We start from the raw sequence: 12176 nt of genomic DNA, 5'->3' as shown, positions 1-12176 counted from the left end.
CGTTGTTAACATCCCAGTGAATGTTGTAAGCATATTTGATACTGAACAAAGTATTTAATGGCCTAGATAAAAGCATTCTGGTTGTTTAATTGGAAATGTCTTGCTGTTTTACATAGACCTAGTGCCCTATTTTTATGAGATTTAGAATTGTGCTGAGAAATTGTTTCCATGGAAGCAGAGATCACTAAAGAAATAATGCACTCCACATTTCCTACAGGATTATTCCTTTTACAGCCTGCTGTTCTAAATCATTAACTCTTGTAGTGCCATTACAGCTTAGCATGGATTAAAGGAAAGAATACTTTATATTTTTTAGTGTCATAGAGGCATTACATACATATATTTTTTATATATATATATATATTTGGAAAGACTTTTGTCTTTAAAGTAAGTCTATTCTCTCCTTATTTATAGAGGGGAAAATCCACTAGTACAAAAAAGTCAATGGAAAAGTGCACTTTTATTTTGGCCATTTATGCAGCTCTGTTAGGGAAACTTAAAATTATTCCTTCTTTGCCCTTCTCTTGCCACTGTTCTACACTTTTTGCTTGGTGATGGGTATATTCTAAAACTGTTGTCATGCTTTTGGCCATCTTTGAGGGAAGAGACAATGAATGCAGTTTTTAATTAAAGGTAACAGCACTGAGAATCTTCCACCAGGAGGGAAAACAGACCATCTCATTTAGTTACCTGTGTTTTTTTTCCATATATTACTTTTGACAAACCCCTTTGTCTCTGCTTCACTGTAAGGGTCTGTAAGAAGGGGAAATATGAGTCTGAGACCAAACATGAACATCTCTGAACATGACACAAGCACAGTACTGTTTCCTGAAAAGTCCTGTTACTGCCCGTCCATATGGTGCTTTCTGAGCACAAGGGCAGCGCAGCTCCGAGCCGTATAGAAATTGCCATCGCTTCACTGGAGCTGGCTGTGAGCTGTATGTTTACAGCAGTTGAGACTCTGTCCTCCAGAGAGAAGAAAAACAAAACCTACTCTCTCTAAAGTTCATAAGGTGAAAGAAAATAAAGACAAGATATGGGTATGTAGGTGACAGTTAAATGGATTTTGACTTTGAAGAAGGGATGTGAAATGTAAAAAATAAAAAAGGTAGATTGTTATAGGTAAATGAATGACTAGAAATTAAAAATGGGAAAAGAGTGACTAAACTATTATTAAAGAATCATCAATACGACAACTTGAAATACCTAGCAATTTTAATAATAATTTTAGCTGTAGATCTCAATTATTTTCTAAAAGAGGTAACTACTGTTATTTTTATCTGTAGGAAGGGGAAATGGAGAGGTGTGGTAGTGTGCTGTAAAGGAGCCAGGGATAATTTGAAGAACTTGTCTCACCTTCGCTCCCTCAGGTAGCGTGTGTTTCTGTGGCTTATTTAGAAATAGGTCTAGCTGCAAAGTTCAACTCCAGTTTGTGCCTTTCTCTAGAGGTAGAGGGTGTTTACAGCTGGAGCTCTAATTTTAAACCTATTCTGTGTTAGAAATACTCACTGGCAGCCAGGGTAACTTCCCACTGTTCACACAGACATTTGAAGCAGCGCAGGTAAAAGCTGACTGCGAGGCAGTGTGCGAGTTGCATGGATGGGAAAACAGTGCATACACTGTTCTGGGGTCGTTACTGGTCCCAAAATGATGATTTATACAGTGTCTGACAGCGTTTGACAAATCAGATGATCGGGACTTGCTTAATGCAAACTGGAAAATATCTTTCAGCTGCTGCCAAAACACATGGAAACAGTAACTCATGCTTTGTAGATCATTAGGACACTTGGGAGCTGCTGGAGTGTTCTGTGAAAGGCATTACTCAAAGTTCAGATTGAAAAATCTCTTCAGAAATGGCTAACAACTTTGTAAGGGTAATGCAAGCATGAAAATCATCATTACTAGTGCTGCCTTGGGATGAGTATGTGCCAGAGGAGAGGGGGGAGAGAAGCTTTCTGTGCTGGAAGATGAGAGCTCCTGTGCTCTGTAGGTAGGAAAGCAGCCATCAAACTGACGAACAGTTGTTCCTTCTGCATTGGCAGCTGCTCCAGGCAGTGTACATAAACTCCAAAAGGCTTTATTTTATAAATATATGAAAGTAGAAAGAAGGAAGTCCATAACTGATAAGAATCTAGACAGTGGAATGATATGGAAGCTGTGTGATGGAAGACGCAGGAAAAAGCATGATGAAGGTGAAGGAGTAGGATTTCTTCCAACAGGATGGGATAAATTCCTTAAACGTGCATTTACATAGACCATAAAAAGTGCAAAGAAGGGAAAGGGCAAGCTGCTTGTGCTGTAATCCAGAAGGGGAGCCCAGGGCAGAAGCTATGCTTCAGCTTGGCTTTTGTCTCTTCCCTGTTGTTTCCTCGTCGAGGAAGAGGGATGGCGGGCGTCTGGAGGCAGGCATTGGTGCCACTCCCTGCAAAGCAATAGATGAAAGTGCAGCTTGTTGACTTCTCTGGGATTGGGGTACGACATGCCAGTTTTTTTGGAAGGAGAACGTGTTTGGTGGGTCCGATTTGAATCTTGATAAAGGAAGCAGCACAGCAGCGTGTAGAAACGAGTAGACTCCATGAATGGACTGAAGCTTTGGATATTGCCTGCTATCAACCGGGACTTCATCCACACTTTTCACCTGCAATATGGAGCCTCTGCTTGGGGTTTTGCTGGGTTTGATTCTGGCGGTAGCTTCATCAGCGCAGAACAACTGTACCACCAACAAGTGGACGGTATGTGCCCAGGATGGATCTGGGAACTGCACCTGCACGCTGGTGGGTTCAAATCACAAGGCAGACTGTTCAACACTGACTTCAAAATGCTTGCTGATTAAGGCAGAAATGATCTCCCTGAAGGTGAAGTGCTTCTGGGGCCATCCCCAGGGGCTGTTAGATGATGACAGCATTTACAATCCAGACTGTGAGGACAGTGGTATCTTCAAAGCCAGGCAGTGCTATCAAACCGGTACTTGCTGGTGTGTGAACACTGCTGGGGTAAGAAGAACCGCAAAGGGTGACAAAAGCCTGGGTTGCGGTGAGCTGGTTAGAACAAGCTGGATCTACGTTGAACTGAAGCACAAAAAAAGGTCCTGTGCCTTCAATGGTCCCGACGTAGCAAATGGCCTGAAACACCTGTTTGAGAGCTGATACAAACTGCATCCCAAGTACATCGCAGCCATTAAGTATGATTCCCCATTTATCCAAATCAGCCTGAACCAGTATGACTTTCACAAATCTAGGTGGGATGTAGATATAGCTGATGTAGCCTATTACTTTGAAAAAGATATGGAAGATGACTCCCTACTTCATTCTAACAGTACATTAACTGTCTCTGTCAGTGGAGTTGCTCTGGATATTGAAAAACTACAGATGTACTATGTTGATGAAAAGCCAGCAGAGTTTTGCATGACACAACTGGCTGCTGGTGTTAGTGCTGTGGTGATAGTGGTGATACTGGCTGCTGGCTTTAGCATCCTGGTGCTGGTGATTCTGAGGTGGCTGCGGACAAGAAAATACAAGAAAGTTGACTTTACAGAAATGGGTGAAATAAAGGCACCAAGCTTACAGCTGCCCTGATCTGAAAAAAGAAAGGTAACAACAGGAAGAGGAAAAAAAAAAAAGCACAAAATACAAATAGCAAACAGACTCGGTGTATGTGGATGGATTTGGAGAGGTTTTTTCCTTTCTACAGGAATTTGTACAGTGGTTGTTCTAAATTATCCTAGTTTAGTAAGAATGACTTTTTTGGTTTTGGGTGTAAACTAATTTGGGAGTCAGTTACCTAAATATTTTAAATGAGTCCCAATTTAGAGGCTAAGAAAACTGGTCCAGCTGTCTATTTAGCACAATGTAGAATGCTTTCACTAGTGCTGCAGGCCTGGTTCAGCTTGCTTCAATACTCTGAGTAGTTCTTGGTGTATCTACTTATTGAAATTCAGATACTTGCCTTAGCATAATTGGGTTATATAGCTGCTTTGCTGTTGGTAAAGACTCTTTAAAATGTGTTGTTCTATTTTTTAAAGTTGCTGGAACTTTTTTTAATCAACAAATAATTTCATAAATATTACTCAACAACCAAATCAGGTTGTCATAAGATACTTTGCAGCACCAGAGGCTTTTATACAGAGTCATTTGTTAGGAAACATTCCTGCGGTCAGTTCCAGGTGCGGAGAACCCAAGCTTCCCAGTTTGTATTCAGGCAGCACAGTGAGCTATTCCCACGTGTGCTCTTTAACGAGGGGCTGACACTCCAGTCAGCAAAGATCCCCTGATCCCGATGCAAGTGTAAGTTAACCTTGGTGTTCTGCCCAAATTCCAACTCTGGTAATAGCTTTCTGTCTACCTGAATTCCCCTTGCAATTTTAATGGGAGGAGATATTTTTCAGTGTTGTACAGCTTCACAGAAACACTACACAATGCTTCAGGACAAGCTGAAAAAGAGCTTTATTCTAGTAGAGCTGCAGGGGGAATTTAAGAGCAGAGTGTAATTACTGAAGTTGGAATTTGGCCAAGACACTAGTACTGGACTGCTTTGCTACCTACTCATCTGCTGCATTCCTTGTTTGGGAGGACATATCCACCATGAAGGACATTTTAAAGAAAATAATGCTCGTTGTTAAACATTGAAATAACTGGCAGTTTTATTCTCCATACTGCGTATGGATGTCTGAAGTCCCATCAGTCTAATCTGCTTACGTCCAAAATGAGCCTGCTACACCGCAGCAGGGTCAGCTCTTTTATTCTGTTAATTAGTTTCAACGTTACTAGTTTGTAATTCTAATAACAGTCAGAAATGCGCTACTTCTAGGGCAAGCTATTAAATATGCATCTCTGATTCTACTGAATGAACAGGATACCACAAAAAAAAAAAAGCAAAGATGCTTTGATTCTGTTTCTGCCTTTGTTTGTAGAGAAGAGACTTGCTCTTTGGGGGTGTGTGTTTGTTTGATAGTTTTTGGCTCAACGTACACCATTTCCATTTAACCTCGTTCTTGTTCACTTACCTGCTGGAAAAATTTGGGCTTTGGATACATAGAATGGGGCGGATGCATCACGTTTCCCCAACATAAGATTTTTATGCAATTCCATCAGCAGTATTAATACATTCAAAAAGTTTTGGAGCAGGGTCTGTAATTTATTGTGTGCCTTACAGCAACACGTCCAAGCTGGTTGTTTTTCAGTCAAGTATATACATTGCTAGTGACAGAAGATGAAGTGAGAATTTAATATCTAGGCTGAATTTTCCCAAGTCATAGGAAAATTCAGAACTTAGCCTTCCTCCACCCCATTTTGGAATTAGGTTTTTATAAAATGGATTAAATTAAAAATTTGGAGCTGAGTAGCCGTCGGTGCTGAAGAAATGTAGGATGAGAATAAAAATTTTCCAAGTGCATTGCTTCACATCTTTCTTAACTTATGCAGAGCTGATGAAAGCTATGTGTTTGAGAGGTTGGTGCTGTCCTTCCATCAGAGAAGATCATGAGATGTGCAATCTTTTCTGGAGATCTACTGTGGCTTTCAACATTCTTTTAAAATGACTGCATTTTTCTCATTTCTGTCATAAGAAAAAAATATTTTCAAGGTGAATGATGAGATTTTTATATTAGAATATAAACATGTAGGCATAATTTTGATTAGGAGAGGCAAAAGTGACTAACAGTTGAAAAAAACAGGTAACAGTTTCAGCATTTCTTTGGCTCCTGCTTTTCTTTTTAGAAGCTGAGATTGAGCAGAGAGGCTGTTGTAGTGCCATTCATATTTTTATTAATCATTAAAGGGCTGCCCCATGAAAGTAATGTGTTGTGGTCAGTTATTTCCTTGCTAGTCATCAAGCAGCAGTAGACTGCATGCTGCTAGGGGACTGGAAATGCACTAGCGTCATTTAATAGGAGTGATAAGGTATGTTTCTGCAATTTATCAGAAGAATGGGAAGATTAATTGCAGTGCAGAGCTCAGAGAACCTCTCTTTGGACTAGATCATTCTACTTGAATAAAGCTATGTAAAGCTACTGTAGGATCTGGACTTTAATAAACCAAACATACCCATCGCTCCTGCTGAGTACTCATTTCTCTCCTGCTGCTCCACTCATACCACCTCTCGGGCTATGTATTAGTATCTTTTTTGCACATGGTAGATCAAGTATTGTGCTGTAACAGTCCATGATGTTCAGCTTGTTTGAGTTTCTGTCCACTGCTGATGTTCTCACTGAAAAGGAGAAAATTAATTCCTTGTCAGCTTTAAATTTTGCAAAATTAAAATGCTTTTTATTATTTTAATTTAGAAATTTCTAACTCTGAAATTTCTTGTTAGCCTTTTCCTGATTACATCATCCTGTTTTAATGGTGTGTTTGTTTGTTGTATTTAAGTGATTAGGCTTTATACTCTGGGCAGTGGGTTCTGTGGGTACAGCCAGCATGGGGATAGCGATGGTGGTTTGATGTTGTAGGCGGCACTGGCTGACAGCTTTCAAGCAGTGCCCTGAACAACGTGATGAACATCAATCTTGTATCAGTTTCTGTGGGGTCTGCTCAGGCATAAGTGCATTCAGGGGATTGTTTTTGTTTGGAATGCTGTTTTAATACTCTGTAGGTATAAATACATGCATATTTATGCCTCTGTGGGCAGATACAGCAATAAACCCATAGCTGATATGAGGGAGTGCCTTTGTGCTATTACCTACTTGGATTATAGAACAGAGTAGGCTGCTTTAACGACGGTAGAGCTGTCTGTTGCCTAAATTCTGTTCTGCAGTTCCAGCTGCTGAAGGGCTGCCTCAGAAAGTGCAAAATAACCACTGGCGGAGAAAAACACCCTGTCTCCGTGCTACAACTCTGAAGAGGATAGTGCTGCCCTTTCCATACAGCACTAATACCTTTGTGCAGCTCCACAAAGCGGGTTTGGGTCTCCGCTTTTAGTTAAAACTTTTTTAACCACTCAAGATCTGAGGAAAGTGCCAGAAGCACTGCCAGCGCTACAGCAAGGAAATGAAAGATAAGGATTCATGGAAGGATTAAAACCCTCTTAACCTCTGTTCCCTCAATTCCCCCTGGTAAAATCCATGGCTGCTTATATATGCAGGTATGCATTCTTGAACCATTGACACAAAATCCCTGCATTAGTTTGCAATGACCGTTGTGTGCCCACACACGCCCGTTCCCACACCTGCACTTAAAGACACCCACATCACTGTTGACGTTAGAGCAGGCAAGCCCTAGGGAAAGCTTTGTGGCAGCAGATCCTATGCTGCGTTCAGCCAGCCTGCAGCCTGCTCTAGCTCTTATCAGTGGTAAAATAGCCCAAACCTGCTGCTGTTTTGGACCACAACAACTCCTCTTCTTGTCCCATCTTTCCCCGATTAAGAATAATTTCTTTATGGATGTTTAAACTGGGATTATGGCCAGATTAGGTTAACGATGTGAAACAAAACGCCTGCCACATAAATGCACCCAACCCCTCTCTTCTTGGTTAGATAATGAAACACCAGCATGTGTGTCATGTTAAACACTTAATGAGAACTAGAGACAAGATCCCCCCAACAGTCCTTAAAATGTTTAAACCTTGGGGAATCGCCTTAGAAAAAACAGACCAATTTCTATTGCTTGCATATCGAAACCGCTTTTTTGGAGAATAGTTAAAGATTTAACAATTGGCCCTTCCTCCACTTTTCCTTAATTGGACCAGTTAACACTATTAAACAGACAGTCTTCCTCATACAGGTATAATTATCCTTTCCAAAGCATTTCCATTGATTTGCCTCAGGGTTTTAAGCACTGCAATTACTTCTTTTTTTTTAATGATAAAATTAATCTGAAGTCATTACAATTGCTATCAGAGCAGGAAAAATCAACTTCCAGAACTTTTACAATTATTATTCAGCAGTTCTAACAAAATTCCTTGTACCAGGATTTATCTAGTTAAAATTTCATACACGCCAGGCAGCCTGACAAGGTTCACATCTCATTTTCGGGATGATCCCTGTTCCCCGAGGAATAACACTCTTACAGTCCTACTCCAGCACCAATCAAGCACCACAGAAACGATTAGGGAGACTTTGTATTATCTAAATGAAAGCCTGAATGAGAATGCATTTCTGATTTTGCACTGAGATTTTTACACGTGGGCCCAGCAGTCCTGGTGGCATATGCACCCAAATTTTTTCAGCTAAGTTTTGTTTGAAATAAATGTCTGTCCTTGTAAGGCTTGAAATGAGAAATCTCAGCATTTTTGCTAGTCTGGTTGCACCCAGAAAAGCTAAGTGGGACAACTAGAAAGTAATTGGACATGGCTATGCTGTTGCCCTTGCACTGTGCAATGCAGAGCCACTCATTTTTAGCACTGGTCTGTTGAGTTCTCCTTTTTTCTTCTAATCTTCATGTGTTCTTTTCTGTTGTTGGAAATAAGATAGCTTTGTAATTGTCTCAGTTCTGCTGAAGACTTAAGCAAAATCTCTTGAGTACAGAAAGTTAATTAATGCTTCCCTTTTTCGGTCTCTCCAAATAAATTTTGCATCTTAGAGATCTAGTGGAAGAATTCTGTCATATTTACTGTCATATTTACTAGCAGAATAAAAACTATTAAGTGATAGATTCTCAGAATTTCTGCCAGTTTTGCAACTACGAAGTATCCAAGCTGCCCTCTGAACTGCAATGGTTGTCAGATCTGGCAAGCCGAAAGCAATGCTGGAGTTCATTTTCATTACTTCATCTTAAGGCCCTCAAAATCAGAAGTTCCTAAAATGTATTTAATCTGAGTGTTTGTACATCTGGTTCCTTAACTTCCAGTATCTTGTCTATATTTATCTTACACCAGAGAAGAAGAGAAATAGCTAATGCACTTAACTCTGGGCTGACTAGCACCCTGGGCCAGCAAAGTACTCTACACTACCACAAGGCAATGTAAGCCGGGCAGCACTAAGTGATTCCCAGGAATGGCACTGCTGAATAAATGGCACTAACAAACTGGACATCTGGGATGTCAAAAATCAATTCCTTAGTAGGAAGGGATCCAGCAGTCTTTTGTGGCCTTTACTGAGAGTCTTTCATTAAAATATTGTAAAATAGCAAGCAAAGAAAAGAGCACTCCATATTTACAACCTCTTCACACGTGTTTTGGGAAGGACGGACTGTATTGAATTGTACAACAACTTCTAGAGGAACAGTTTTGCAGTAAACTTCCATTTGGTTAAGTAACATTATCTTCTGTATTTTCAATCTTTTTTTTTTTACATCAACAACATAGATAATAAGCAGAAATAGTTATTATCTAGCGATAAATTCTTAAATAGCACCTATTAACTGTCAGTGGGGCAAGAGACAGTTAGTACACAATACAATACACTCACAGTGGATCAAGACAGGATATTCTAGTGAACAACATTTGGAAAAATCTTGAGATTTATGAAAAGTGTTGCCTAGTCTTTTAAGTGCATGTGAACTCCTGGGATTTCAACTGGCCAAACAGGCTAAGTGGCATTAAATCCAATTTCTGACTTGCAGAAGGCTGATGGAGTGCATTGTTTCTGCCAAGACTTTAGCCCAACGCTAATGAGCAGAAGTGAATTACACTGAAACTTGAATGACAAAACCATCAATTAATACTTAGTTTTTGCTTGGATTTATATAAAAGCCAAATATTTTATTATTTTATAAAAAGTTTTTCATTTGAAGCTGAAGACTGTTCATTTTAACTGACTTTAATTGTGATGATCAAAATTGGTAGCAGGGAGACTTTACTGCCAAATTGTTTCCACCTGAATATACAGAAAATATTTTCTTTTATATGTACAATTCAACTCCTTTTCATTACTGTTACTGGATTTGACGTTTGCTTGTGTGAATAATTTCATACATATACAATATCTCATTCAGTTCAGCACAACTACTTACATAGAGAGATACACAAATACTAATGGACACATCTACACAGGAAAATTCTACCTGTTAAAGTGTTAATTGGTTAATTGTACTAAGGGCTACTGCATCGTGTATTTGTACAGTGTATGTGGAGAGCAAAAGCTTTGATAAGCTCTTATCTAGTCAGTCAAGGGAGTCTGATATTAAGTGTTTTCCTCCACAGCAACTTGAAGCAGAGATTTGGGGACAGGTAATGATAAATGACTCTGTGAGCTCCATCCTACCATGTACAGAGTTCACAGGTGTTTCATATGCATTTCATCTCTGAAAAAAAAAAAAGACAGCTGTGAAAATGCTTCACGATCTGAACTCACTCTACAGATCAGTTTTTCAGCAATATGAAATTCAGTGCCATGCTGAGGTTCATCAGAAAACCTATACATCACTTATGACCTCTAAGTAGGTCTTATGAGTCTTAAGGCTTGAAAGCTTGCCTTTGGGTCTTCTTCAGAAATGTGAATTACATTACAGTCTTCTTGAAGAAGAGATGAGGCTAGTAAGCAAAATCTCAGCTACAAAACAAGTCTTAACCTATCTCTCTAAAGCTCAGAACTTTTTCTCTTATTTCCTCAGAAAAAAATGGTTATATGCATATATATTCATTAAAATTCAAGAGGAACCATGGTACAAATGACTAGCTAGAATGTTTTTTTCACTATATGTCTGCTTAGAGAAAAACACCACTTTATAACTATCCAATTGCTCAACTGTTTACGATTACACATTTAGTGTTGGTATCTGATAGAGAGATCCTGTCATTACCTGTGCTGCATCTGCTGCTTCTCTGCTTTGAAGGTTTAATTATAAATGATGCCACTTGGGCAGACTTTAGAAGTGCAGAACGTAGAACACAATTTTTTGCACACTCAAAACATCCATTGAGTTTAACGGGAATTTAGGCGAGTCAGGAATGCAGAAATAGCTCCTATACCCTCTATGCAGACAGAGTTAAATAGTGCAATTGGAGAAACAAATAATAGCAAAAAGAAATATGCAAAGAAAAAAACCCAACATTTTCAGCTGACTTGAAATAGAGACTCTGTGAGGTGGAAGAATGAAATTTGCCCCACAGAACAAATGGTAGAAAGCCTTCATGCTTGGCTTAGGAAAGGAGAATTCTAAGTAAAGACGACAAGAAAAGCAGGCAAATACAAAGTCTAAGAAATAAGGACATTAAGTATCAGGAGACATTCACGAGAGCTTCCATCTCAGTTCTTTATTTCTTGTCAGCTAGGACACACACAGGCCTTAGGTTAGACAAAATGCTTTGCTGCTGCTACAGCTCAGCTGTTTTTGGCTGGAGTTGACAGTCACAAAAATTGTCATGCTAATTGACTGACAGATTTTACTCTTCATGCCCTTTATGACAATGTAGGCTGGGCAGGTCTTAAAGGAATTGTGTCTACTGAAAACAGACTTTCTCCCTCTCCAACGTAAGGTTTCTTCTTGGCCTGGACTCCCAAGATTTAGTCAGTATTTTCCTTGGCAGTGGTCATCAATGCTTAAGAACTGCCACAGGAGAGGGCCTCGGTAATAAAAAGGGATGGAGTAATGAATATCTCAGCAAACACGGAACAATACTTGACTGTGCTCATACACAGAGTATGTGTCTGCTGAAGGCAAAGATCACGAGAGGGCCTTTGTTTACACGCAAAGCCCCAGGGCTTTTATGAAGCCTGGGCTGCCCTGTCATTACCACACATGTCCCAGCCTCACCCTTTCATTCAGCAAATAAATGATGTGAAAAAAAGGTTAAGATGTACTTCTGCCAGCTAGATGAGTAGGCCCACAGTTACATATTAGGCCAGCAGCTTGCCATTTTCTTGGATTTGGGAAAAGCCAAACATCACGTCCCACCTACCACTGTTGCAGTACAGCTGACTGCTCCCTTCCACAGGAGTGTCACCAGCCCTCAGGCAGTGGGAAGCACTTCAACACCTCAGGTGTCCAAAAACAGAAGCAAGCAAGCCCAAGGCATAACACCCATGAGCTCTGAGTGCTGAAGGGGCCTTAAGGTCTCTCTCGGGACTTCTTAACAGCCAGGCCCAGCAACACAGAAGCCAGGGTCAACGGCAGCCGTGAGGTGAGGCAGGGCAGCGCGCAGGCCCCGCAGCAGCACCATAGGAAAAGCCGGCCGCAGCACGGCTCTGCGCCCCCTGAAGGGACACCCGCCGCCCCCTCCACAGCCGGGCCGGGGCTGCCGCGGCCGACACAAAATGGCGGGTCCCACTGCCGCGGCCGCCCCCCTCGCGCGCCGGGGTTCGA

General features: G+C 40.6%; 1 protein-coding gene and 1 long non-coding RNA gene across 2 annotated transcripts; one reads left to right on the top strand and one right to left on the bottom strand.

The window, feature by feature from the left end:
- Window positions 1–1866: 1866 nt before the first annotated feature.
- On the top strand, window positions 1867–3702 carry TACSTD2 (tumor associated calcium signal transducer 2). The gene is given in 1 exon segment (XM_068405966.1): window positions 1867–3702. A coding segment is annotated over 1 exon segment (930 nt). The 5' UTR covers window positions 1867–2645; the 3' UTR covers window positions 3576–3702.
- Window positions 3703–4118: 416 nt separating this feature from the next.
- On the bottom strand, window positions 4119–12165 carry LOC137666203 (uncharacterized). Its single transcript, XR_011048615.1, has 3 exons — window positions 11773–12165; window positions 6042–6204; window positions 4119–5553 (listed from the first exon to the last, which is right to left on the bottom strand). It is a non-coding gene; the product is annotated as an uncharacterized lncRNA (long non-coding RNA).
- Between the last annotated feature and the right edge of the window lie 11 nt (window positions 12166–12176).

This window comes from Nyctibius grandis, chromosome 8, assembly GCF_013368605.1.
Source record: "Nyctibius grandis isolate bNycGra1 chromosome 8, bNycGra1.pri, whole genome shotgun sequence".
In the NCBI taxonomy this organism is placed as follows: domain Eukaryota; kingdom Metazoa; phylum Chordata; class Aves; order Nyctibiiformes; family Nyctibiidae; genus Nyctibius; species Nyctibius grandis.
Note: the sequence above shows the minus strand (reverse complement) of the source record. Positions and strands in the feature narration are given on the sequence as shown.